The sequence below is a fragment of the Trichoderma evansii genome (genome assembly GCF_050947405.1).
Source record: "Trichoderma evansii strain SZMC 28006 chromosome Unknown GGI43scaffold_6, whole genome shotgun sequence".
Taxonomy (NCBI): Eukaryota; Fungi; Ascomycota; class Sordariomycetes; order Hypocreales; family Hypocreaceae; genus Trichoderma; species Trichoderma evansii.
The window spans coordinates 1398993-1422918 of record NW_028145200.1 but is presented as its reverse complement, the minus strand read 5'-3'; the positions used below and the strand labels follow the sequence as shown (position 1 = coordinate 1422918).

The window sequence follows — 23926 nt, the reverse complement described above, 5'->3', positions numbered from 1 at the left end:
TGCAGTGTGAATTATGCATCAAATTGCTATATTGCTTGATCTCTCAGCTGCTTAGAAACCTAATAACAAAGGTTAATGACATGCGTATTAATAGCAATATATCCATAATCTTAGCATCCATCCTCATGTAAGAAGTGCAGATATATTTATTTTACATACGTTTCATCAAAGTCAATAGTAGCTAGAGCAGTAAATGGGAGCTAAATATACTCTAATGGTAGTAGTCAATGTCAGATGAGGGCTGTGATGTATATATAGCTGGCCACAGCCATCTATCTCTAGCGCAAACTAAGCTAGGAACGGCTGCTAATTGTCATATGGAGCTCACGATCGTAAAGAGTTTAACTGTCTTGGGTAACCTGGGGGAAGTAGCCTCTTTGGAAAAGTCATTGGTAGCACATCTTCTCCACCATCTTTTTCGAATAGAGGAGGGGAAGACCCCACTCTCCACGATTTCTAACCCGTAATGCTCCATTGATAAGCTTTAGCCATTCCAGCTGCGAAGACGTAGTAGATGGGTATAAAGTTGCATTGTGTATTATTCGAAGTGAATTTAAATCTCTATGAAAGGAGAAAGTGGCTAAATAAAGCATCGGATTATTATATGAAATCCCATAGGACTTGAAGAGCTTCCCGTATCAATAAGGGATTGCATTGTAACGCAAGGGGTATAGCCACCCGCGATAAGCTTTCCGGTTTGGCTTGTCTGTCACCAGTACACGCTGCCCTCAAAGATAGCTTCAATTAGTGTGGATCTTGATACTGATAGCATTGGGTGGCGACCGCGGTTCCCCGCGGCGTGCGGCCTAGCTAAGGGGTGCTGGTCTTACAAGTGACGAATGCGATTACATCAATGTCTCGTTAGTGAGTGGAAAGTATATATATGGCTTGTGCTTCGTTCTCCGATTGCGTGACTTGTTCCCTCCAGCAATAACACATCATCCCTAAATAAAATGGCTGCCTCAGTTAAGATTTCTTTGCCCAACGGGCTTAATTACGACCAGCCCACTGGTCTTTTCATCGATAATAAATTCATCGCCGGCAATGGCGAAAAGTTTACCGTCTATAATCCATCGTAAGGCACTCTAATCATGCTTTTACGTCGGCTGTGCTTTTAAGTGAACAGTGTAATCTGACATACCTGATCATTAGAACCGAAGAGGAGATCATCACTCTGCAAGGCGCGTCAGAGGCCGACGTAGATAAAGCTGTCGCTGCTGCTCGCCGCGCTTTTGAGGGAGAATGGTCGGAGCTTGAAGCCAAAGATCGAGGCGCCCTTATCTATAAGCTTGCTGAATTGATTGAGCGAGACAGAAAGCTACTGGCAAGCATTGATTCTTTCGACAACGGCAAATCTTTTGCCGATGCATATGGTCTAGATATTCTTGAGAGCTATAATGTTTTCCGATACTACGCCGGCACCGCCGACAAGATCATGGGCAAGACAATCGAGACATCGCCCAAAAAGCTGGCTTATGTATTACAAGAGCCTCTCGGAGTCTGTGGCCAGATTATTCCTTGGTAGGTTAACCACTGCAGGCTAGCTCTAGCTGCCAGGATATAGCGACTAACACTGTCCCAGGAATTATCCATTCATGATGCTCGCATGGAAGATCGCACCAGCTCTCGCATGCGGAAATACTGTCGTCCTAAAGCCTGCAGAACAAACACCTCTCTCAGCTCTATACTTTGGCAACCTCATCGCCGAAGCTGGCTTTCCTCCTGGTGTCGTTAATATTATCCCTGGCCTCGGAGGTGTAGCTGGCAAAGCTCTTGCGAGCCACTTGGACGTTGACAAGATTGCTTTCACCGGAAGCACCGCAACTGGAAAGGCGATTATGAAGTCAGCCGCAAGTAATCTGAAGAATATTACTCTAGAATGTGGCGGCAAGAGCCCTTGTATTATTTTTGATGACGCAGATCTCGATCAGGCCGTGAAATGGAGCCACAGCGGCATCATGGATAACATGGGTCAAGTAAGTCTATTAAAATGCGCTGCATATATATATACTCTTTTTCTACTCTCCAGCCATTGCCATATATTAATATTAAATCTATAGGTATGCACATCAACATCTCGAATCTGCGTACAAGATACAATCTACGACAAGTTCCTCGAAAAGTTTACCGAGAGAACAAAGGAAGCCGCAACAAAAATTGGCGACCCTTTCCACGAAGATACTTACCAAGGACCTCAAGTCTCCAAAGCGCAATTCGACAGAGTATTGGGCTACATCGAAGAAGGCAAGAAGTCAGGTGCCCGACTTCTCCATGGCGGTGCTAAGCACGGCGACAAGGGCTACTTTATTCAGCCCACGATTTTCGCAGACGTATGAGCCCCCCCTTCTCTTGTCTTATCAACATTGAATATCCACTAACTCGAGTGATTCTAGACTACGGAAGACATGAAAATCGTTAAAGAGGAGATTTTCGGCCCCGTAGTTGCAATTTCCAAGTTCAGCACCGAGGCAGAAGCCATCGCCAAGGCAAATGATACTTCATATGGATTGGCCGCAGCAGTTTTCACACAAAAGGTAGCCAGGGCACATAAAGTTGCTCGCAAGCTTCAGGCCGGTATGGTGTTTATAAACTCATCCGGCGATTCGCATTTTGGCATTCCGTTTGGAGGCTATAAGTCGTCTGGCATTGGTAGAGAGCTTGGCCAGTACGCTCTGGATGCTTATACGCAATCTAAAGCAGTCCATGTAAACCTGGGAACCGAGCTATAAGCAACCTTTTTTTTTTTTTTTAGGGAAATAACATGAGAAAAGAATAAAAGTTTGTTTGTTCTAAGACACTGTTTAGTAATAATTGTTCTTTGCACATGTGAGGTCGCCAAACGTATCCAGTGACGCTCATCTACAGAGCAAGTTTACGCTATCACCCGTAACTACCCGATCCCTAGCTAATCAACGATTTAATTTACGCCATAGAAATGCAATCTAAAACATATGTAATTTACCACGTGATGGTTTGTTCCAGCTCAGCGTACTGTGACGGCAGCCCGTGTTAGCTTATCGACCCTTAAGCCACCATGACCCCTCATTTACCGTGATTCCATGAGGGGTAGCGGAGAATAATGGTAATAGCGCTCGCTCTCTTTAGATACCATTTCTAGCGCTCCTTTTAGATTCCATTTCTGGCCAAACCTTCCCCAGACTCCAGATTCTAGTCGTCTCCATTGGGCAGCGTCAAGGGCGACAGTCCATAAGTGGAACTCCGGAACCCGTTATAAGCCGGCCTCTACCTCAGTTCTAAACTTGTTATCTTTCCTCTTACATTGACAAATTCACTTATACACAATAGGCTGTCACAGTCCAGAGTACAAAAATCAATTGATAAGAAACAATGGGTGACGTTCAACAGCTTCAGTCATGGGAGGTAAAGGCTTCTTCAGCTAGAGCAAAGCGCGACGCTGGCCTGGCCAAAGTTGAGCCTAAGCTAGAGGGCATCCCTGATATACTACCCCTCAGTTCTCAGGATCTGCCAAAAGCCGTGTTGACACCCCGGGAAATTGAAATCACGGAGAAATACTCTGTTACCGAATTGTTGAAGATTCTCCGTGAAAGGAAAATCTCAGTTGAGGAAGTAACGCGAGCATTCCTGCGAAGAGCAGCGGTGGCCCAACTTGCCGTACGTATCATTTACCATTATGCATCTCTTTTATATATCACTTCCGGGCATGATTTGATCCTAACAAGGCCAGGTCAACTGTCTTACTGATCTGCTATGGGATCAAGCGATAGCTCGTGCAAAGCATCTTGATTCCTTGCCAGAACCCAAAGGCGCCTTTTTCGGCCTTCCCATCTCAACAAAGGAGCATCATGGCATGGTTGGCGATAACGTAACCACTAACGCTTCCTATATCGGTTGGGTTAGTGACAACCATGGTTCAAATCTTCTCTATGATATTTTGTATAGTGAAGGATGCGTCTTCTACGCCAGAACCACTCAGCCCCAAACAATCATGCACTTGGAGACGAGCAGCAATGTGTATGGAGTTACCGTTAACCCGTACAACCGTACTTTAACTCCCGGAGGAAGCTCCGGAGGTGAATCTGCCCTGGTTGGTATGCGCGGCAGCATTCTGGTAAGTGGAATAAATGCCGTTTTTCGCATATTTGAATCAAAGTACTAAGTCGAGCAGGGCGTTGGCGGTGATATCGGAGGCAGTGTTCGATGTCCATGTGCCCATGTCGGCATTTATGGCTTCAAGTGAGTGATATAGCCCTGTTGTAACAGCTTCCAGCATTATTGACACGCTTTACAGGCCAAGTTCCAAACGCATTTCTGTCTTTGGACAGAGGGCCAACATGGCCGGCAAGGAAACAATTCTTTCTACTCCTGGACCCATGACAGTAGAGCGGGATGCATTAGAGCTATTCATGAAAACTGCTATTGCTGCTGAGCCATGGCGCCACGACCCATCCCTTACGGCCAAGGAGTGGAAGCCATATCACTTCACTAAGCCTCTCAAGATTGCCGTCCAGTGGTGGGATGGTGTTGTGAAGCCACACCCTCCCATGATACGCGCGTTACAAGAAGTTGTCGCCGCGTGTCGAAAGGCTGGTTTCGAGGTGGTCGACTGGAATTGCGAGTCCCTTGGCCATGATGAAGCCTGGGACATCATCTCAGGACTCTATTGGCCTGACGGCGGCAAAGAAGTCCTCGATTTGATCAAGGGAGCTGGAGAGTCCGTCTTGCCATTGACCAAATTTATTATTGAAGAGCAGCCAAACGTCAAGGACAGGACCGTGGCTGAGCTTTGGGAGGTGAGTTCTTCTTTATGGCTGTTGATCTCTGCGAAGCACACTGACATATTCCCCCCTGCTTAGCTCACTGCTCAACGAGATGACTACCGCGCAAGATACGCCAAGGCCTGGACTGCCACCGCAGCCAACGGCGAGAGAGAAGTTGATGTCATTCTGTGCCCTCCTTCATTTGGAGCTGCCGCTCCTCTCGAGCAGTCGCGCTACTGGGGTTACACTTCACAATGGAACCTCCTGGACTACCCGGCTGTTGTCTTCCCAGTCACCACCGTTGACCAGGTGAAGGACGTAAAGGATACTAGCTATGTACCGAAGAACGACAAGGATCGATTTGTGTATGAGATGTACAGTCCAGAGAAGTATGTCAATGCACCAGTGAGCCTACAGATTGTCGGCAGGCGACAATACGATGAAAAGGTTCTCGCCGCGTTGGTGGAAATTGAGCGCGCTATGGGAAGACCATAAACTACTAATATCTACTATTATATGGTGTACAAATTTCTGGTTGGTGGAGTTTGGTAGACTTAAAAGCGACTAGCATGATCTGAACCACGCAAACCATTCTCTATTAGCCTCTAATATGAAGCGTCTAATTGTACAATTCAGCCTGCCTCTCAAGCACAATAGGATGCCTCACGGAGCCTGGCTTAAGCTCGGCAAAGCTCAAGTTAATGCCTTCCACCACTTCAGGATATGGACCCAGAGGAGTGATTGCTAATGGATTGATTTTCGGGTGGCTCTTCGTATACTTCTCCAATGTTAGATCAGGGATGCTCACGACTTGTTTTCTAATTATAAGATAGTATTAACTCACGTTTTCTTTAATGTGCTTGAAATCTGTCGTCTCTTTGAATCCCTTTACATTCCAATAAAGATTCTTCAACCACTCATGAATGACAGGGTAATTTGCGCGAATGGTGCCCAGATTGCACTTGAAGTGCTGGACATAGATAGCGTCAAACCGTATAATTGTTGTGTACGCACGGATATCAAGTTCTGTAAGTTGACTGCCTAGAATGTACGGCCCACCGTTACGGTGAATGAGGCTTTCTAGATGGTTCAGGGCGGCAAAGACGACGGGCACATTTTTGTCATACGCCTCTTGTGTCTCTGCAAATCCGGCTTTATAAACTCCAGAATTTAAATCTCTCTGCATCCACTCAGAAATCTCATCAATTTGGTTTCTTAAATGCTCCGGGTAGAGATCCAATTCATATTTCTGTCCCTCTTTGGGCAGTAAGTCTTCAAAGGCGGTTGGAAGCCAGCGCAGCAGCTCGGCGCTTTCATTGTTCACAATGGTTCCCTCTTTGGTATCCCACAATACAGGAACACTGTATTTTCCCTTGTATTCGGAATCGGCTTTGAAATAAACCTCGTGAATGTGCTTGGACTCAAATAACTTGTCCACAGTCGCTCCAGCGTATTCGTCATTTGAAGTAGGGAATCGCCAGCCTGGCCAGCCGCCGTCGCCTTTGGGATACGGCATCACAACCGATACATCGATGAGAGATTCCAATCCCTTAAGATATCGTACAAGGAGAGCACGATGCGCAAATGGACAAAAGAGTCCGACGTAAAGGTGATAGCGACCAGCTTCGGGCGGAAACTGGCTTCCAAGCTTGATAACTCCATGCCAGGAGTCAGTTGGGCCGGCGTGTACGACAGCCATGTTGGATTATCGGAAATCGAACAAGCTTGGTAATTTTGTTCGCTCCGAGGTTTTCTTTATTTTCACAAGCCTCCTAAAGAAGTGTTAGAACTTGAAGATTCTCATAGTCCAAAGAGTATGACATCTAGTGGTTTTATTAGTCTTCGGAATAGGCCCCGCACTGTATTACCGATTCGCGGGGTTATTTGACGCCAAAGCCAGTTTTGCTGACAATCGATGCGGGATAAAGCAATGATATCTTCAGTAGTAGTTTACTGTTACATCGAAGGATGATATGAGAAAAATTTTATGCCGTTTGGAGAGATGGCTCATCGTTTCTCATATTTCGGTCGGCACTAGGTCTCTGTGATGGTTTTAGACTCCAAGAAGTATCCTTTCTCAGGTTTCCCTTATAGTCTCTCAAGCATCATTTAGCAAAGCACGAATGAAAGGTAACAAAAAGATAGTTTAAAAAAAAGTTGAACAAAATAATCCAATTGATATGTAAAACAGCTCTCAAGAGCTCCGATTAATAGCACCAACTCCCTTTTTTTATTTTCCATCCTTCACCATTATTCGGGTATTTTGCCTAACCTTAACCATCAAATGCAATCATCAAATTCATATCCACTCATGACTTGGACGGGTTCTCCAAGTTCTCCTCCACTACAACAACTCCGCCGCTCTGCTCCTGTTCTGTTGAGACTTCATCGACCTGCTTAGTCTTCACATCTGCCAGGCCATAAATGACAATGCTTATGATACCGCAGACGGCAGATAGAACGGAAAACACAAGTGCAACGATGCCTCGTGCTGTGAATCCGTCGGGAATCCAGCCGGGCTGAGCAGCTTGGCCCTTGAGATCGAGAAAATCCAGTGTGTCAGCCGCGGCGTTTCCTTTAGAGGCAATACCAGCAGCCTGGCAAACGTCGATGTGCTCCTGTGGGATCTTGATGCGCTCCTGCATCTGCTGAGGGGCTTCGATAAAGATCATGGCCAGACCAGAAGAAAGATGCCAATCAATGTGGCAGTGGAAGATCCAAACACCGGGGTTATCAGCAACAAAACGCATGACAAAGTAACCCTGGGGCGGCAGCACAACCACGTCTCTGCGGATAGGTTTCTTGGGGAAGTCAGTGTGGTTGCTTGGGTCATACGGCACAGGATCTCCGTTCAAGAAATCGAAGAAGTGCTCTCCATAAGGAGGTTGGCGATCGATCACCTGGAAGTTGTGGCCGTGAAGGTGGAATGGATGTGAGCCGCTGTCAGCGTTGTTGACCACGACTTGCACGACATCATTGTGGTTCAGGACCATTGGATGGGTGAATTCACCGTAGATGCCCTTGTTGCTCACGAGATCATCTCCAGCTGACATTGCCGTGTACAGAGATGGCACCTTTGGCGTTGTGAATGAAATGTTGTTCAGGAAGGCGTAGCTCTGTCCATTGTTCAGGTTGCCCATGATGACAGTCACATTAACCTCCGTGTCTGGCTCTGGAAGCAGTTCCATTCCATCAGAGGGCACCAAGGCAATGTCATCAAATGGAAAGATTTGCGTGCTGTCTGTGGCATTAACAACTGCCTGCGGGTGGTCGGCATCTTTATTATATTCCAGCCAGTTAGTGTTGTTAAGGTGAAGTTCCGGAGGAATGACATCGAGAAGGGAGGAATCTGCGACCGTAACAATGGGATAGTTCGTGTCCGTCTCGTTCTTGGTCGTCAATAGAATCGCATATCTTTGAGCAACGCCAAGGTAGAGAGTATCAGCCTCAGCGGGTTCTGTATACACGCCATCGACTTCCACAATCTTAAAGGTGTGACCCTCGATGTAGAAATATTGCGCAACAAATGCGCTGATGTTGATAATTCGGATCAGGTATGTCTTGTTCGGCTTCACGGGCAGGCTAGAGTTCAAAGTGTCGTTGAAGAGGAAAGCATTGGGAATAGGTTCCGCGCCGGTGGGGTTGTACACAGACATGAACTCAGCCGACAAGTCCTCCACCATGTCGTGGTACCAGTCTGACAATGTGACTGTATATTCTTCGTCAAACTTGAACGGGGCGTCCTCGTCATGGACGATGAGCGCCTGACGGTAGCCATCAGGGTAGCAGTAGTCTGTGTGGCAGTGATACCAGTAGGTGCCGTTTTGGTTAACAGTAAAGTTGTAAGTCATGCTTGATCCAGGAGGCACAGGACATTGTGTGATCATAGATGCGCCGTCCATGTGGTTTGTTTCGTTTTGGAACATGCCGTGCCAGTGGATCGAGGCCGCTCGGTCAAGGTTGTTGTGCATATTGACCACGAGCCGATCGCCCTTGTTGACCTCGATGACTGGAAGAGGCCATTGTCCGTTGATACCAACGACTTTGCGGTCCGCCAGTCCATCGGGGTTAGCTGTGACCCAGGTGACGTTGAAGTCGTGTGTAACCGTCTTGGCCTGGCAGCCAAGCGCCGCGAGGGCTAGAACCAAAAATCGCTTCATGTTGGGGAGCTGGTGAAGGCAGACGAATCAAATGACTAACTTGGTAGCCAATTGACCTCTCAGCCGCTCTAGTCCCGTCTCTCTCGCACTCCGTCTGGAGAGCAACGTATGAGAAACACGGTTCCAGACACAATTGACTTGAACTTCGTGTGTGCCACCGTCAAGTGTGGGTGGTAGGGGCTGATATCTTATGTTATTTTACCATAACCTCCCCCAGCAAGAATGGAACAATGTTTCCCCATCTCTCTCAGCAAAGTTCCCGAGGCCAGCTGCCATCCATCAGATAACCAACAGACAGGTTCCTAGACGGAAAAAACAGGCTAAGAAGAGAAAACTAGAGAGCCCCCACAGGCTAGATGGAAAAATTCTACGCATGTGTGCCGACCATCGCAGCACTGGACCCTTGTTCTACGGCCCAGAAAACGAATTAAGGCCATCGAGCCCCGTTTAGCCTTCCTGCGAACCCTTCTTGGCGTCCAATAGCTCTGCCGAGAAGCCGTTTGGCATGATCAGATAACGATATTTCGGCGTACTAGTTGAGCCATTTTCAGGATCAGATAATTTTTCGTTTGATCAGATAACTCAAAATGCTCAACAAAGCGGATGGTGGTGGTGGGTCACGGTGCCGTGTTAGCCGAGGCGCCGCAGCTGGAGATGCATCAAAGGAATCTAACTGGACGATGCGATTATCTGATCATCTGATTTGGCTGGAAGAGTCCACTTGTGGTGCTTCCATGCGGCGCCTCAAATGATCCGTCGGAGTCAATTCAAGTTTCTATTACAAGCTTGGCTGAGGATCCGACCCCTGTCGGCTAAAGCTGCCATGAAAAGCTTTTTCTTCCCGATATTATTCAAGCCTTACTCTCTCCGTATGCGGCCATGCGAGGCTAAATATACATCAATTGCTGGCCGCCGCTGGAATTGAGTTCCTTTGTCTCTCCCCCCTCCATCTCTCCATCACCCATTACCTTTTTCTCATTCTGGTATCGGGCACTGTGGTGTAGACAGACACAATGGCGAAGAACGTCTTCGCCGTCCAGATTTTCTTCATTGTGTTCCGAGAGTGCTTGGAAGCTGTCATCATCATCTCAGTCCTCCTCTCTTTCCTCAAACAATGCCTCGGTGGACCAGGCCAAGACCAGGCCATCTATAAACGCCTAGTCAGGCAGGTATGGCTTGGCTCAGCAGCTGGTATCGTCATCTGTCTTATCATTGGTGGTGCTTTCATCGGAGCCTTCTATGGCCTTGGCAAGGATATCTGGTCAAAGTCTGAAGATCTCTGGGAGGGTATCTTCTATCTGATTGCCGCAATTATTGTCTCAATCATGGGACTTGCCCTACTAAGAATCAACAAAATGAAGGACAAGTGGCGTGTCAAGATTGCTCAGGCTTTGGCTGAGAAGTCCGCCAATTCTGAAAAGCCAAAGAACTGGCTCAGCGACTGGTCCAGGAGACACGTCATGTTCATCCTGCCGTTCATTACCACTATGCGAGAAGGAGTTGAGGCCGTTGTCTTTGTCGGCGGCGTCTCTCTTTCCTTACCTGCGACGGCCTTCCCTCTGCCTGTTGTTTGCGGAATCATCGCCGGTCTCGCCGTCGGTTTCTTCATCTACCGCGGTGGTAACATGATGTCAATTCAGCTCTTCCTCATTGCCTCAACCAGTGTTTTATATCTGATTGCCGCCGGCATGTTCTCCAAGTCTGTCTGGAGTCTGCAGTACCACACATTTGCTCAGCGTGTCGGAAGCGATGTTGCTGAAGAAGGCAATGGCCCCGGATCATACGACATTCTCGAGACCGTCTGGCACGTGAACTGCTGCAATCCCGAAACTGACAATGGCTGGGATGTTTTCAACGCTATCCTCGGTTGGCAGAACACCGCTACGTATGGCTCAGTTATCGCTTACAATGTGTACTGGGTATTCCTCATCCTTACAGTTGGTCTTCTCATGTACGAAGAGAAGACGGGAACACTGCCTCTAAAGAATCAATTCTTGAACACCGCATCCAAGGTTCCAGGCCTCCGCCGATGGGCCGAGAAGAAGCGTACGAAGAATGAAATCAACGAATTCGAGGTTTTCCAGCAGGTTCAAGCTGCAGGATTTCTGCGACAGTAAACTGGGGTTACAGCAAGATTCGGATGCATAGCGGGGCCACGAAAATGGGTGTTGGGAAAATGGGTTATGATATCATGTTGATGGGAGTTTTGTATTGATGACGGATATATCCAAATGGCAAGAAGGGTTCGGTTAGTCCATGCAGGCTGATTATAAATTATAGCTTGTGAAGGAGAAAATAAAAAAAAATTAATGTGCGGATTACTTACGTTTCTCTACGCACTATTATTGCCATCAACCATGTAGAGAAAGCTGTTGTATCATGTTCTATTTAAAACAAACTGAGATGCAGTCTATATGATTCCTGGTCTATATAATAGCACTTTTCTTGGCTTTGTTACCGCAAGAGATTAACTCTTTTTATTTACAGCCACCCAATTCTCCTAAACATGTAGCTACCACCGCCAACGACAGCCGTTGCCCCTGTAAAGGCTATCAGTGTGCCATATCCGCTCCCATATCCAGCAGCGGCTTGGCCTTGCCATGGCATTCCTTTAATCAGTGCCTCGCTCAGCGGCCCTGAGACGACGTTGCCAACGCCACGTCCAGCAGAAAGCAGACCAAATATCATGAGAGGATCATAGCTGCCACCGCTCCCATTACCCTCTTCAGTCGATCCGCTCAGTTTTGTCACCAAATAACGCATAACTCCTGGCCAAGTTGACGTATATGAGCCTGCAAACAGGCCATAGATGACGCAGAACACGTAAAGGGATGCCATGTTGGTGCCAAGTCCCCACAGGAAGAAGGTACCAATTGCTGTGCCAATGGTTGATATCGCGATACATGTCGTCACATGGAGACGGTCAGTCAAGGTACCCATGACGACACATCCTATGACTGCACCGACATTCAAGACCAAGAGTGTCAGAGCTGACGGGAAATCGCCAGCTCCAAGAGATACACGAGCATATGTCGGCAGATAAATACCCGGAAGAAAGTAGCCAACGCCTTCGACAATATTCGTAAGCTGGAACAAGCCAAAAGAAGGAGTTAACAAAAACTTGAGGTTAAAAGGGTTAAGGTGCGTGCCAGAAGCAGGTACCCGCGGCTTGATAAACCATATCAAGGGTGCAGACAAAACAAACATGCTGAGAGACCATATCCGTAAGGTAGTTCTAAACCCATACTTGTTGAGGAAATATTCCAACAGAAGAGGGATTGTAAAGCCACCAAGACCCGTTCCTGACCACATAACCCCATAAGCAAACCCCTTACGTTTGACGAACCATTCGTCCATGTATAATATACAGGGGCAATAACAAATAGAGCCGCCGATGGCGTATAAGACCCCCTGTGTCAAGATGAGGTGGGTGACATTTTGGGAAAAGGAAGAAATGGCAAGAGCGAGGCACAAAAATAGAAGACCAACGGCAGGTGCATGGCGGGTCGGCTTCGGGTACAGCCGCTGCAGGCCCATAATGATGGGAATGTCCAGATACATGATGCCCTTTTTTGGGAAATACAGCTGTTAGCATATTTCTACTGCAGTATGATATTATAGGGTTTCTTTACCATTGCTGTGGTACCAATTACAGCAATTTTAGATGACCCAGCAAAGGGTTCATGTGTGCGATAATAGTCTTGGAATACACCAAACGCAAATGGGAAACCTATCAAGACAAATCTTAACGTCAGTAGTCATTCTTGGCATCTCCATCGCCAAGCTGTCACTTACCCCATACTAACGCCTCCAGAACGAAACAAGCTGCCAAGAAAAGCCACGCATCTTTCCCCCTGTCAACGGGCGGCAGTGAAAACTCGGTTGTGCCGTCCGGGGGAGACTCATCATCCCCAGAGATGACTGCTCGATCTGAGTTGTAATTGCTCTCAACGGGAGTTGGGCCAGAGTCTTGCTTTGGAACATTGACTGTATCGGTGGATATATGCTGTGGAGTTGTCTTCAACTCTATGGATGATGGTGTTTCCGCCATGGCCAAATCTCGCACTCTCCCTGCCTCTCTATTATGAAGTGTGCCAGAGCTCAATTGACTTGAAGTAACAGACCCAAGTCGTGTTGCTAAAAGACTACCCGCTGATAATTATATATATAGCAAACTTTCCTTTCAATCAACCATTTCATCGGGCAATTATAGCCATATAAATGAGGTGGCGTTCACAGCGATCCTTCCGGCAGTGGTCTGAGGCCTAATCAATTGACGCCTGGGCTCTGCGCCCTGCATGTCAAACCCCACAGCGCCAAGTAGACTGTCGACGAATGAAGAGTCTTTGGGTATGGAGAGACTCCACCCAACGGCAGCTCAATCTGTAATGATAAAGCATCAGCACCGTAATTCCCGATTTATGGTTTAGCAACGAGTCGTTGAAATGCGCCTCAATCTGAGCTAGAATATTCCTTTCTTAGAATGAGATCATAATGGCATGGAAACGACCACGCCTTTTGCGATGGCACCTTGTTTCCTTCCCCGCATCTCTTGGGTAGCGCAGCGATTGAAGCCAAGTTGACGTCTCCGATCCGCCACCTTTAGCATCAGGCTCCAGGGCCAGCTTTATTCATAAAGAATCTTCCCACCTACATGATCATAATCTTCCTATTCAAAACTATATCATGCGTGTAGAGTTGTATAAGCCTACGTCTCTCTTCTCACCTGGTCGCGCCTTGTATGGTCACTTGGCTACAAACTGACGGTAAGGATCGAGCAAAAGTAGTATGAACAGTCGCAGTAGTAAGGCCAGTGGCTAGTGTTAAGTAGCATCTGTTGTATGGGCAAAACTGCGAGTGGACAATATCTACCCAAACAAGAATACATAGTTTTGTAATATAAAAACTCTGAAAACTCTGTACAGAGCATAAAAAGGGCAAAAGGGATAGGAGAATTTCGAAATACACAGTCATCTCAAAAACTCATTTCTGAGCCAATTAATAAATTATGAATAGGCCAGTATAGGGGGCTGCATATATTCTGCGGAAAAAGAAAAAAATTGCTCGCCTTTCCTCTTACTCGGTACAATATTTCGTCCACTCACTATACTGGTTTTACTCCAAGGATATAATGTAATCATCCGTGACGAATCTCTCTCTAACTTCCAGGAAGCCGACTGCTTTCTTCATTTAAAAATAACCACTCGTTAACGATAGTAAAGCAGTAACATTTGCTAAAAACGGCGCCCAGAAAAGATCGGAAGGGGCCACAACGCAGAGCCAGATGTCCACGAACATAATAGTCAGAGGGCTTACTCAGCCAGTCTCCGACTTAATAAGCCGTGCATCTTGAGTTAGACTCTAAGGATTTAATGTCTCACAGCCGCACGCATGGCGAAAACGCACGGTCCCATTTGCTATACATGTGTCACCAGTCTTGGGACAAACTCGGTAAGATTGTCTCAAGTTCAACCTATGACAGCCTAGCCAAGCCAGGAGATGCTTAATTTATAGTTTCCATCGTCCGTTGAAAGCTTGCCAGCTGTAAATTATACCCCCGATATAAGGGGAAATTTGAGACACAATATTACGCCAAGATCATATGTCACCTATTTGTTTAGCCACCCCAGATGATGGGGCTAGAGAACGCCATTTCTACCCATTTGTCGCCATCATTGTTAGCTTTAAGAGAAGAGCTGCTAGGATTTTGCCTAGCTATGATGTATACTATATCATTATCATATTTAGTATTTTCAGAAAAAGAATTGGCCCCAATGGGCGTCAATTTCTCGTAAATAGCATCTTAGCCTGTGTATCAGGTTAGATATCGTGTCAATGCCAGTTTATAGTAATAAGAAGAGACATCTTGAGGGCTTATTCTTACACCAATTCGCATTAATAATATTAGAAAGGGGTCCAGAACCATGATCACCCTGAAATACGCCATTATCCTCCCTACATATGTAGCTTACGAAGGCTGGCGGTCTCGACCGCTTTGAAGCTCAGCAAGCTGTCACGGCCCCGATATGGGTCCCAAGCAGTTAACCGTTTGTACGTTACCTCTCTCTGCTAGGCGAGAATTGGATAAATATCGGAGCTAACCGTTCACCAATCGCAAGGCACTCGGTGAGAGCAAACGCGGAGGCGATGTCTCACAATCGGAACGCTATGACAGCGGCACAGATGGGGTGATCCTTGGCGACCTGAAAAAAGTGTAAGACATCAAGAAGTAATAATAGTAATAGTAATAATAATAGTAACGGTTAGAAAAGAAAAGAAAAGGAAATGGCGGTCAAACGGCGATGCTCAAAACTATAAAGCGAGAGGATGCTCCTCTCTAAAAACTACCATCCTCATCATCATCTCAGAGATTCCAGCTTCACCACCAAGTAAAACCATTTCAGCAATAATCTTTTTCGCTAGCTACCAGTAGCCTCTATCAAAATGTCCATCTATCAAGGAACCTTTTACATCCGCAGCGCCCTGTCCCAGCGCAAGCCTGTTGATCTTGAGGCTTCCAATCCCAATGGCCGCCTCATCGAATAGTATGTCCTTTTATCCACCTCTCTAAATTCTTGATATAGAAGAGCATAACTAACGCAGGGATGCTCTACAGCACCTACCATGGTGGCGCAAACCAGCAATGGCGCCTTTCCCACATCCAGAATGGCGAGTTTAGCATCCAAAATGTTGCCACTGGCACCTATGCTACTGCTCAGAGTAAGTTTGGCATTCCTAGTGGCAGACCAAGCACCGAAAACTCATTGCGTGTATTAACCAACTCATCCAATGCAGATGGAAACAACACTGTGATTAGAGCTGCCAATACCAATCCCCAGACCAACAGCGCTGCTCGTTGGACTATCGTCAGGGCGAATGCCGCCAACGACACTTGGTAGTAAGTCATCACCATGAGCTTCCACCGATACATGTACTTCGAGGCAGTATATCTCACACATATGTATAGCATTAAAAGCGTGGGGTATAACGGCAAGACTTTTGATGTAGCTGGCAGCAGCCAGGCGGATGTGACGGAAATCCTTGCTTATCAATACCATGGTGGCGTGAACCAGCAGTTTACCCTCCAACGGGTTGGTGGCTGTTAAGTCATGTCCATCCGGTCAAGGCCTATATTGTAGCTGTCATAGCCAAGATTCAGAACTCTCTCCATGCTTATCTTCAGCTACTGAAGGGCCAATGGATGTAGAAGGGGTTTAAATAGGATCAACCAGTTATGTAGCACTGTGAATCATACGAATAAACTGGTTGCCAACTATTATCAGATATATCTATAATTGCAAAGAAAGTGCTGCCATTATGCCCCAAATGCCACGATTCAGTATCCAATGAACGCCAAGTGAAGCCCGCCATTAATCAACCTTGTTTTTGTTTCGTAGACACAAACGCATCAACATCATCATGGTATATTATAAGTCTTTACCCTCTGCCCATCACCGTCCATGTCGAGTATTCATATCCAATGCCTTTCGATGCAATCCGTTGGAGAAGCCTCGATCTCCTCCTCGCTCCCGAGCCTTATCATCCGCCTCTCGGGCAGCACGTTCCTGACTTTCTAGAGCCGCCAGTCGTTTCTCTCGATCATCGTCAAGCTCGGACGCAGCCGACTGCATGGCAGCCAGCTTCCGTGCCTGTTCCTCCGCCTTCCGAGTATCCTCCCCGGCATCATCACGGCCACGTTCACGCCCCCCGTGAGCGCGAGGATATGCGGGGGAGCGCTTCCGAGGACGGTCTCCTCGACCGTTGGAGTCTGAGTGTCGGTGGCGACGATCGCGGCTGCCATCGCGATTCCGATATGAATCATGTCGGTGGCTTCTGGCCTCGCGCTCTTGTGAGTCATCCCTCCGGCGACTTGATGTGTGCTCTCTATCCTCTGAATGGTCCCGCCGTCTCTCCTTGTAACTGCGGTGGCGGTCTTCGGAATCAGAATCATCGCCTCGGTGGCGCCGTCGCGGGCTGCGAGACCTGGAATACGAGCGCCGGCGATGCCGCGAGCGTCGGTCATCGTCACGATCTCTGCTTCGATGCCTGCGATGTTTCCTCCCATGCCTGTCGTCTCCATTTCTATCTCCGTCTTTACGCTTCTTCTTGCCGTCGTCTACCCCCATCGATGAGAGGAGCTGGCGGCGTCTGATCGGGTCGTTCATCATTGCCTCGTACGCGGCTTGTTCTTGACGCTTGATGGCCAGCAGAGGATCGTCGCGGATCTTGGCTGCTGTGTCGCGTGCGCTGTTGGCATTCTGTAGCGCAATGAAGCTCTCTTGTCCAGCAGCTTTTTCGAGCTTCTTGTTGTCGTTGCCCTTGATAAGATTATCGATCCTCCTCTTGCCCAGCAGATAGGCCTCTGTCTCTTCGGTTGTACCAGCCTGGCCATCTGTAGGGCCCTGATACATCCAGTCGACGCGATCTACCCTCTTCTTGCCTCCCGCCGCCTCCAGCTGTCTCTGGAGGTCTTCTTTGGCGCGCTCCTCCTTGATCTCATTGATGCGTTGCTGAGTGCGTTTGCGCTCAGCGAGTGCCTTTTGTTCTTCATCGTAGACGGCCTGCTGGTTTCGCCGCAGACCGGGATGGAAAGATTTCTTCAAGTTCAAATCTCCGCCACCCATGATTGCGGCTCGCTATGTCGACGATCGGGTTGCGGTGATGAGATTGTTTGATGAGCCGCTGCTGAGTGGTCGCGAACCTGCGCGTTGATAGAGAATGGAATGGCAAGATGAGGCTCGATAAATGGTAAACAAAGAAGGGATGCGTTGTTGGCAAAAATTTAAGAAAGTTATTGCAAGAGTTGCAAGACTGCAGCGGACGAATGAATCAAGTGGAGAACGCCACATCTTTTTCCAGCTACGTGCAAATACCGAAATATTGCCATGTTTGTACAGTCTAAAGTCTTGGCATAGTACAGGGTAAGAGTCGCACATGAGGCCATCAAATCGACTCAAGTCTCAAATGTATCTGGAGAATAAAATACATACAATGTAGAAAAAGCTATGCGACTGAAACGTATGCCTTCAAAGTGACGTTTACAAGATAAATGTATTAGGGATGAAGATTAATTGGAGCCTAGCTGTCGAGTAGAGTACATATTTATTTGCTCTTGGAACAGCAGATATAAAATCATGCCCAAGACTCAGGAAACATGTTCAATCTCTAGCACATCAAGACGAGAGAAAAAGCATACCTTTTCCTCTTTTCTCTCGTTATTAATTTTTTTTACATAGAGTTTTTTCTTCTTTCTCCTTTTAGCCGCCTTCGCTTAGAGTCTTGTCTAACCGAGACCCGTGATAGAGTCGTACGCAATATCATACACAGATTTTATACAGTTGAGTCGGAATATATAAACATCATTGAATCGTAAATGCCATGTCTACCAGCTGGCTCTCTTCACTCCAGGAAGGTTCCCTGCCAACGCCTCCATTCGGAAATTGAACTGTAAGATTGATGGAATGTTAGCTCAGCTTCTTTCCATGGGAACACAAATGCCGTTGGTCGATCGGCAGACTAGCATGGTGCACGCACTCTTGTCATCTTAAATGCTCTCAGCACACCGCGTCCCTGGCCACCCATTATACAACGGTTGCGAATCTGCGTGGGTCGGGTGTAGGCGTGCATCTGGGAGAGCTGCAGCTGGGCCGTGGCACGAACTCGAGGCGGCAGCGTGGTGTTGCGGATCATGTATCGAAGAGCTTGTCTAAAAATAGCAAAAAAGCAGAGATTAGCACGGTTCTCCGACCAAGGGTTCGCCAATTTGCGCCGATTAATCTGCGCAATTTTCCTTGCAATTTGGCGAGCGATGCAGAGATGCAGAGATGGGCCTCACCTCTCGGTCTCATTCTCCTCAAAGACCTTTCGCTTGGTGTGGTCGCGAATGGTGCGGGCCTTGACGAAGCAGCCCAGGTCGAGCTTCTTGGCCCGGAACATGGACATGATGGATGGCGGCGGCCGAAGCTCTGGGAATGCAATTGACGAGGGTCGGTGACATTGAAATCTCGGGATCTGGCGAAAGTTTGATGATGCCGGGTCTGGCGGCATTTAGCCGACGTATTACCGGCAATCCCCTCCGCGACAATTTCGTTAAGCTACGCGGCTACCGCCTGTTGTCGAAAACTGCTACTCGCATCGCCAGTATCATGTGATGCGACGCTGGAAAAAGCAATCAATTCAATTTCATCCTTGATGCTCCTAATCCATTTTTCCTTTGATTCTTCCATTTGCCGACTCGGCTCCCATATCCGGACTATGTCGCGCCGATTCGTCCAATGACAGCTCTGCTCGTATTCATTTAGAGCTACTTTTGCGACTTGCTACCTTATACTGACTACCGGCAACCTCTCTCCAATACTCCGTACCTATAAATGGGAATGCATGGTTTCAGGGGATGTGCAAAATACTACTCACGCTCACGCTGTTGCTGCCGTCACAACCGTTGACAACTCCGCCAGTTGGGTCTGAAGAGCGAGCGGGCTTCTGCGGAGGCGCAGTGCTCGCAAGTCCGGCCCTGGTTTGATTGCGAATGGATAAACCGGCAGTACTTGGAGGCTGCCTTTGGCAAACTCGGCATCATGGCAACAAAGACCTTTCTATTCCGGCTAATGGGTGGGTTGTCCGAGTCGACTACGTGCACCACCGATCTAAGGTCCTTGTTTCAAACAGAGGGCAGCTCAAGAGGCTTACTGTACATCGGGGATCCCCCGTACTTGACTTGTGCCCGTCGACGGCTTTTGATGGCGACGCCCACTTGGCACGCGCACATTTTGAATACCTAGTTGTATACGCAGTGCCGCTATATGAAGCACGTATCAATGTACTCGATACTTGACTGGCGCGACGCTGGGAGATTGGGGCAGCAAATTAAGATCCTGGACGACGAGACGACGATGAGAAACAGAACGAATTACACGCTCGAGCGCTGCGTGTTCGTCGCGTACCCTGTACCCGGTCGCCCTGCCGGCTGTCAGCACTGCCGCAGGTACTCGGTACTGTGCACGGCCGTCTCCATCTTTCAGGGGAAATCAGGCCCAGCAGCTTATCCCCTAGCGGGCTTAGCAGCCTCGGCGCGCTGTGCCGGATCGGTCCCTGGCGCAGCTTTTGGGAGCTGCCTTTTTTCCCTTTTTCCTTTGTCGTCTGCATGGCGCCTCTAATTGGCCTGCTGGAGCTCGCAGTCAGCTGCAGCGCAGCGCCGCCATGGAACACTCTGGGCGGCCCCTGCATGCGCGTTTCTTGTTACAGAGTGCCAAGGCGTGCCATGGCGCTGCCGACGTGCATAGCCGGAGGATTTAGAGGTGCTTCTTGGGACAGAAACCGCGATTGATGCTACCAAGGCCAGACATGCTGCGACCGTTTCCAGCGCCACCGCAGCGTGTGGATGGCTTCGATGATTCCATCTGCACGGCATCCCAGCGCGCCCGTGGGCGTCGATTCCATTTTTTCTCTCTGGCATTCCATTTTTCTTCCAGGGCCCCTCCAGGCCGCCCGGGGGTGTTCCTGGCTGTTCCTGGCGATTCCTGGCGATTCCTGGCTATTCCTGGACGCTGAAATTACCAGCCAAGACACTCCCCAGGCGGCCCCTCGCTGGCGACCCGCAGCGCTCAACTGCCTTCGTCGCTGGTACCAGGTACCGCCCGCGATGCCCCCCGGCCCAGCATAGCGCGGTACCCCTTACACTGATTGTGCGGACCCCTCGGCGCTTCTTCCCCGTCTAAGTGCAAAATGCATCAAATCAAGCCGGAGCCCCTAATCTCTTTTACTTGACTTGCTTTTCGCTCTCTTTTTCCTCTTCTTCTTCATCTCTCCTTCACCTCAGTCCTTCCTTGAAACTCTGCAAATAGAGACATCCGCCGTCGTGCTTCAGGGGCCTCGCAGTCTCTGTTGCTCGCTGTTGAGACTTGTCTCGTCCTTTCATTGTCGTTTGACATTGGCGCAACTTCGCCGCTCACAATCTCCCCAGTGAAACCTTTCTTGGCTTCTGTTTGGCTGCCTCTTTGCACGTCATCCAACAAAGAAATCACTTATACGCTCTTTCGAGATATATCCCAAATTCGCTTCTCTGCAGGGCCGGAGGAAACCACACTCCCTAAGTTGATACAATTAGTCTGACTTTTGATTGTATTGTTCTCGCGCATCGACCTCTTTTATACCCAACCGTGTCTTCAGCTGTCCTTATATACGCCTATATACCGTTAAATCCTCTTCTCTCTCCAAAATGCGGTACTTGAGCGGCCTTTTGGCGGCTGCCCCTTTGCTGGGCCTCGTCTCAGCCCAGGTTTCCACATCGTGTAACCCGTTGAATTCGACATGTCCTGCCGACCCGGGCTTCAATACCGACTACACCTTCAACTTTAGCTCCTCGCCGAATTATGAGCTGTGGGAGACGACTGCTGGATCTGTCACCTATGACGATGAAAACGGTGCCGGCTTCACCATCAACAAGCAGGGTGACTCTCCCACCATTCGCACTCTGTTCTACTTCTTCTTTGGCCGCGTTGAGCTCTTCCTCAAGGTCGCTCCGGGTGTCGGCATTGTCAGCTCTTCCATGTGGCTGAGTGACGATCTTGACGAGGTCGACCTCGAGTTTTTGGGTGTCAACAACACCATGGCCTCGACCAACTACTTCGGCAAGGGTGTTCAGGATTTCCACAATGCTGGCCTGTACACCACAAAGAACAACCAGGAAAACTTCATCAACTACACCACCGTCTGGACCAAGGAGTCGCTTCAGTGGTGGATCGATGGCACCCTCGTCCGTACCCTCACTCCCGATCAAGCCAACCAGACCCGAAACTACCCCCAGACTCCCATGAGACTCTCTCTTGGTATCTGGGCCGGTGGTGACCCGAGAATGCCCAACGGTACCCGTGAATGGGCTGGTGGTAACACCGACTACTCCAAGGGCCCATTCACCATGTACGTCAAGAGTGCTCGTGTCACTGACTACGGTGGTGGTACCGAGTACACCTACGGAGACATGACTGGCACCTATGAAAGCATCAAGGTCACTGGGTAAGTTGCATTATACCGCATCGCGTTGAATCTCTTTTTTTTTACTGACAGGTGATGATTAGTCAAGCCAAAAACTCCACATTCTACGAGGCACTCCACCAGGCACCCAAGCTGTCTACCGCTGACAAGTGGAACAACCTGCCTGCCGGCGCCAGGATCGCCGTGTACGTGGCGGCCGGTGTCGTCGGCGCCGTCCTGATCGGAGCCTTGATCTTCTACTGCATCAAGCAACGCAAGAACGGTGCCCGAGAGGCCCGCCTAGCGAACGAAATGGAAAAGATGGACCGTATGGAACTCGACAAGCTGAAACGCGAAGGCGTTGATCCAGACGCATATACTGACTACGATTCTCGCAGTATGAGGAAAGAAGGCATCGTCACGGCTGATGCGCCCCCAGCAAACGTCAGCCCTCTTGACAGCAAAGGTTGGACCGCCGTAAACATCGAGTCGCCTATGCAGTCGCCCGCTCCATTCCTCAACCAAGGTGCCAAGAGCCCTACCGCCGGTGGTTTCGATCACGCCATGACCGATCGGCCCGGAAGCCCTGGTTCTCCTCCTCAGTCACACGCTGGTCCCCAAAGGGCCTCTAGTACGGCTCCCATCCGGAACTTCAGCGCGAGCCACTCAGGTTACCAGGGACTCCCCGGCGGAGAAGTCTAAACACCGATAAACGTCATGATAGAAAGGAAGCGGGCTGGTTTTATCTTTTACATTTTTTTTTTATTGAAACCAAAGAGCGATGGGGGCCATATACAACAGCGCGTGGATGAACTCTTTTGCGTCTTCTTTTTTATTCCAAAAAAGGGTCTCAATGACTTGTTTCGTGTTTGAGCTTTTGCCTCCAGTCCTTTGGATGGCGTTTAGGTGTTGAGCTAGAAAGGCATGTATGGCATTTATGGACACTTTTTATTTACCACTTTTTTTTAAACCCACAGATTTAGCCCTTGGGCTTTCTACAACACGTTGCATATAATTTAGCTTGGTCGTGAATATGAACATACTACTTCACTTATTAATATTGCTGAGCATTCTTGTTGCATCGTGACTTTTTTATGATGGTTCTTGTGTTCTTATCTTTTGCGATGAATATGATGCTGTTGAGACTAGGGTCTGTCTAGTATGAGATTGGCTGCATGATTATAGCAATGATATTCACAGTTGATAAGGCTTGGGTGAATGAGAAAATGATCTCGACATCACTCGTTTTTACTATATTTTTAATATTATGTTATAGAATACAATTGAATTTTATCCTTCTTTCTTTACCATAATCACGATCATTGCAACTCGGATCGAGCTACTGCGCCAAATGAGAGAAAGCTGAGTCGAATTACAGGTTAGGCACTCAGCTGAAGAAGACGGAACTACGAAACATTTGAACCCCAAAAAGACAATCATAGAAGGAGAAAAGGGACAAAAAAAAAAGTGCATGATTAAGATGAATTCTTCATTATTTCTTTCCTTCTTCGCTCATATCTCGTAATTATCATGAAGAACTTTCAGCAGGATTGGATTGAATATATTATTGTACTGATGAATGACTTTCTTCTCTGCACCTGAAATCTTACTCCTTAGTAACAAGGCTATAACTATTTCAGATAATAGACGAAGAGCACTCTGAATTTGTGAAAATGACAGCCAATTCCTATTAAAGCATGCATGGTATATTCTGTTTGCATAACGCATGATGTTTCCTAACGCAGGTCCTCATAGTTTGATGAAACTCCTCATAGTTTGATGAAACTCCTACTGTTTGTATATGAACATGGCACTACTGCCCAGTAGTTAGTGGAATAGCTCCAGTACAAGTACATCTACTTCATTAAAGTTCAAAGTGCACGACTGCTACAGGTGCCTGCGCCATCAACCCACAGCGGCTACTGTCCGCTGTAGTCACTGCTGGCGCTCGCTGTATTCGCCGCGCTGACGTCACGCGATGATGTGGATGAAATGATGAAATGATGCCTCGATCTAGTTCAGGTTCCAATCGAACGTCCAGAACGCGCGTTCTGC

At 48.1% G+C, this 23926-nt stretch overlaps 11 protein-coding genes across 11 annotated transcripts; 5 read left to right on the top strand and 6 right to left on the bottom strand.

Moving 5' to 3' along the window:
* The first annotated feature begins 874 nt into the window (after window positions 1-874).
* Window positions 875-2788, top strand: GGI43DRAFT_401657 (aldehyde dehydrogenase domain-containing protein). Its single transcript, XM_083205610.1, has 5 exons — window positions 875-1075; window positions 1153-1521; window positions 1583-1976; window positions 2061-2330; window positions 2394-2788. Exons 1-5 carry the CDS (start codon window positions 954-956, stop codon window positions 2727-2729), a joined length of 1491 nt encoding a protein of 496 aa, XP_083062347.1. The 5' UTR covers window positions 875-953; the 3' UTR covers window positions 2730-2788.
* A 262-nt stretch (window positions 2789-3050) lies between these two features.
* Window positions 3051-5404, top strand: GGI43DRAFT_337080 (amidase signature domain-containing protein). The gene is made up of 5 exons (XM_083202073.1): window positions 3051-3633; window positions 3707-4090; window positions 4148-4215; window positions 4271-4772; window positions 4836-5404. Exons 1-5 carry the CDS (start codon window positions 3349-3351, stop codon window positions 5232-5234), a joined length of 1638 nt encoding a protein of 545 aa, XP_083062346.1. The 5' UTR covers window positions 3051-3348; the 3' UTR covers window positions 5235-5404.
* On the bottom strand, window positions 5097-6767 carry GGI43DRAFT_337095 (glutathione S-transferase). The gene is made up of 3 exons (XM_083202075.1): window positions 6561-6767; window positions 5584-6511; window positions 5097-5517 (listed from the first exon to the last, which is right to left on the bottom strand). Exons 2-3 carry the CDS (start codon window positions 6436-6438, stop codon window positions 5359-5361), a joined length of 1014 nt encoding a protein of 337 aa, XP_083062345.1. The 5' UTR covers window positions 6439-6511; window positions 6561-6767; the 3' UTR covers window positions 5097-5358.
* Window positions 6768-8994, bottom strand: GGI43DRAFT_337094 (Cupredoxin). The gene has a single exon (XM_083202074.1). It carries the CDS (start codon window positions 8897-8899, stop codon window positions 7049-7051), a length of 1851 nt encoding a protein of 616 aa, XP_083062344.1. The 5' UTR covers window positions 8900-8994; the 3' UTR covers window positions 6768-7048.
* Window positions 8995-9659: 665 nt separating this feature from the next.
* On the top strand, window positions 9660-11198 carry GGI43DRAFT_337050 (FTR1 family protein). Its single transcript, XM_083202072.1, has one exon. It carries the CDS (start codon window positions 9913-9915, stop codon window positions 11014-11016), a length of 1104 nt encoding a protein of 367 aa, XP_083062343.1. The 5' UTR covers window positions 9660-9912; the 3' UTR covers window positions 11017-11198.
* On the bottom strand, window positions 11199-13113 carry GGI43DRAFT_337049 (major facilitator superfamily domain-containing protein). Its single transcript, XM_083202071.1, has 3 exons — window positions 12695-13113; window positions 12532-12629; window positions 11199-12466 (listed from the first exon to the last, which is right to left on the bottom strand). Exons 1-3 carry the CDS (start codon window positions 12948-12950, stop codon window positions 11381-11383), a joined length of 1440 nt encoding a protein of 479 aa, XP_083062342.1. The 5' UTR covers window positions 12951-13113; the 3' UTR covers window positions 11199-11380.
* A 10-nt stretch (window positions 13114-13123) lies between these two features.
* Window positions 13124-14133, bottom strand: GGI43DRAFT_401652 (uncharacterized protein). The gene has a single exon (XM_083205609.1). It carries the CDS (start codon window positions 13871-13873, stop codon window positions 13622-13624), a length of 252 nt encoding a protein of 83 aa, XP_083062341.1. The 5' UTR covers window positions 13874-14133; the 3' UTR covers window positions 13124-13621.
* A 1052-nt stretch (window positions 14134-15185) lies between these two features.
* On the top strand, window positions 15186-16087 carry GGI43DRAFT_401649 (RICIN domain-containing protein). The gene is made up of 4 exons (XM_083205608.1): window positions 15186-15444; window positions 15516-15619; window positions 15695-15797; window positions 15867-16087. Exons 1-4 carry the CDS (start codon window positions 15344-15346, stop codon window positions 16003-16005), a joined length of 447 nt encoding a protein of 148 aa, XP_083062340.1. The 5' UTR covers window positions 15186-15343; the 3' UTR covers window positions 16006-16087.
* A 139-nt stretch (window positions 16088-16226) lies between these two features.
* Window positions 16227-17790, bottom strand: GGI43DRAFT_401647 (U2-type spliceosomal complex subunit CWC25). Its single transcript, XM_083205607.1, has one exon. The coding sequence runs from the start codon at window positions 17521-17523 to the stop codon at window positions 16351-16353; it is 1173 nt and encodes a 390-aa protein (XP_083062339.1). The 5' UTR covers window positions 17524-17790; the 3' UTR covers window positions 16227-16350.
* Window positions 17791-18281: 491 nt separating this feature from the next.
* GGI43DRAFT_382553 (mitochondrial 37S ribosomal protein uS14m) lies at window positions 18282-18841 on the bottom strand (the record flags this gene model as incomplete). Its single annotated transcript, XM_083203256.1, has 3 exons — window positions 18282-18344; window positions 18434-18605; window positions 18735-18841. 3 exons carry the CDS (start codon window positions 18839-18841, stop codon window positions 18282-18284), a joined length of 342 nt encoding a protein of 113 aa, XP_083062338.1.
* Window positions 18842-20621: 1780 nt separating this feature from the next.
* GGI43DRAFT_336963 (concanavalin A-like lectin/glucanase domain-containing protein) lies at window positions 20622-22932 on the top strand. Its single transcript, XM_083202070.1, has 2 exons — window positions 20622-21913; window positions 21976-22932. Exons 1-2 carry the CDS (start codon window positions 21117-21119, stop codon window positions 22571-22573), a joined length of 1395 nt encoding a protein of 464 aa, XP_083062337.1. The 5' UTR covers window positions 20622-21116; the 3' UTR covers window positions 22574-22932.
* Window positions 22933-23926: the final 994 nt, after the last annotated feature.

Bases quoted from the DNA above. Each gene is read 5' to 3' on its own strand.
- GGI43DRAFT_401657 (XM_083205610.1), top strand. From the start codon at position 954: ATGGCTGCCTCAGTTAAGATTTCTTTGCCCAACGGGCTTAATTACGAC. The intron at 1,522-1,582 runs GTAGGTTAACCA...ACACTGTCCCAG, and splicing joins TGTGGCCAGATTATTCCTTG to GAATTATCCATTCATGATGC. The intron at 1,977-2,060 runs GTAAGTCTATTA...TTAAATCTATAG, and splicing joins TCATGGATAACATGGGTCAA to GTATGCACATCAACATCTCG.
- GGI43DRAFT_337080 (XM_083202073.1), top strand. From the start codon at position 3,349: ATGGGTGACGTTCAACAGCTTCAGTCATGGGAGGTAAAGGCTTCTTCA. The intron at 4,091-4,147 runs GTAAGTGGAATA...TAAGTCGAGCAG, and splicing joins GTATGCGCGGCAGCATTCTG to GGCGTTGGCGGTGATATCGG. The intron at 4,773-4,835 runs GTGAGTTCTTCT...CCCCCTGCTTAG, and splicing joins CCGTGGCTGAGCTTTGGGAG to CTCACTGCTCAACGAGATGA.
- GGI43DRAFT_337095 (XM_083202075.1), bottom strand. From the start codon at position 6,438: ATGGCTGTCGTACACGCCGGCCCAACTGACTCCTGGCATGGAGTTATC. The intron at 5,518-5,583 runs GTGAGTTAATAC...ACATTGGAGAAG, and splicing joins TCAAGCACATTAAAGAAAAC to TATACGAAGAGCCACCCGAA.
- GGI43DRAFT_337094 (XM_083202074.1), bottom strand. From the start codon at position 8,899: ATGAAGCGATTTTTGGTTCTAGCCCTCGCGGCGCTTGGCTGCCAGGCC.
- GGI43DRAFT_337050 (XM_083202072.1), top strand. From the start codon at position 9,913: ATGGCGAAGAACGTCTTCGCCGTCCAGATTTTCTTCATTGTGTTCCGA.
- GGI43DRAFT_337049 (XM_083202071.1), bottom strand. From the start codon at position 12,950: ATGGCGGAAACACCATCATCCATAGAGTTGAAGACAACTCCACAGCAT. The intron at 12,630-12,694 runs GTAAGTGACAGC...TTGTCTTGATAG, and splicing joins TCTGGAGGCGTTAGTATGGG to GTTTCCCATTTGCGTTTGGT. The intron at 12,467-12,531 runs GTAAAGAAACCC...TTCCCAAAAAAG, and splicing joins TAATTGGTACCACAGCAATG to GGCATCATGTATCTGGACAT.
- GGI43DRAFT_401652 (XM_083205609.1), bottom strand. From the start codon at position 13,873: ATGACTGTGTATTTCGAAATTCTCCTATCCCTTTTGCCCTTTTTATGC.
- GGI43DRAFT_401649 (XM_083205608.1), top strand. From the start codon at position 15,344: ATGTCCATCTATCAAGGAACCTTTTACATCCGCAGCGCCCTGTCCCAG. The intron at 15,445-15,515 runs GTATGTCCTTTT...GATGCTCTACAG, and splicing joins AATGGCCGCCTCATCGAATA to CACCTACCATGGTGGCGCAA. The intron at 15,798-15,866 runs GTAAGTCATCAC...ACATATGTATAG, and splicing joins GCCGCCAACGACACTTGGTA to CATTAAAAGCGTGGGGTATA.
- GGI43DRAFT_401647 (XM_083205607.1), bottom strand. From the start codon at position 17,523: ATGGGTGGCGGAGATTTGAACTTGAAGAAATCTTTCCATCCCGGTCTG.
- GGI43DRAFT_336963 (XM_083202070.1), top strand. From the start codon at position 21,117: ATGCGGTACTTGAGCGGCCTTTTGGCGGCTGCCCCTTTGCTGGGCCTC. The intron at 21,914-21,975 runs GTAAGTTGCATT...GGTGATGATTAG, and splicing joins GAAAGCATCAAGGTCACTGG to TCAAGCCAAAAACTCCACAT.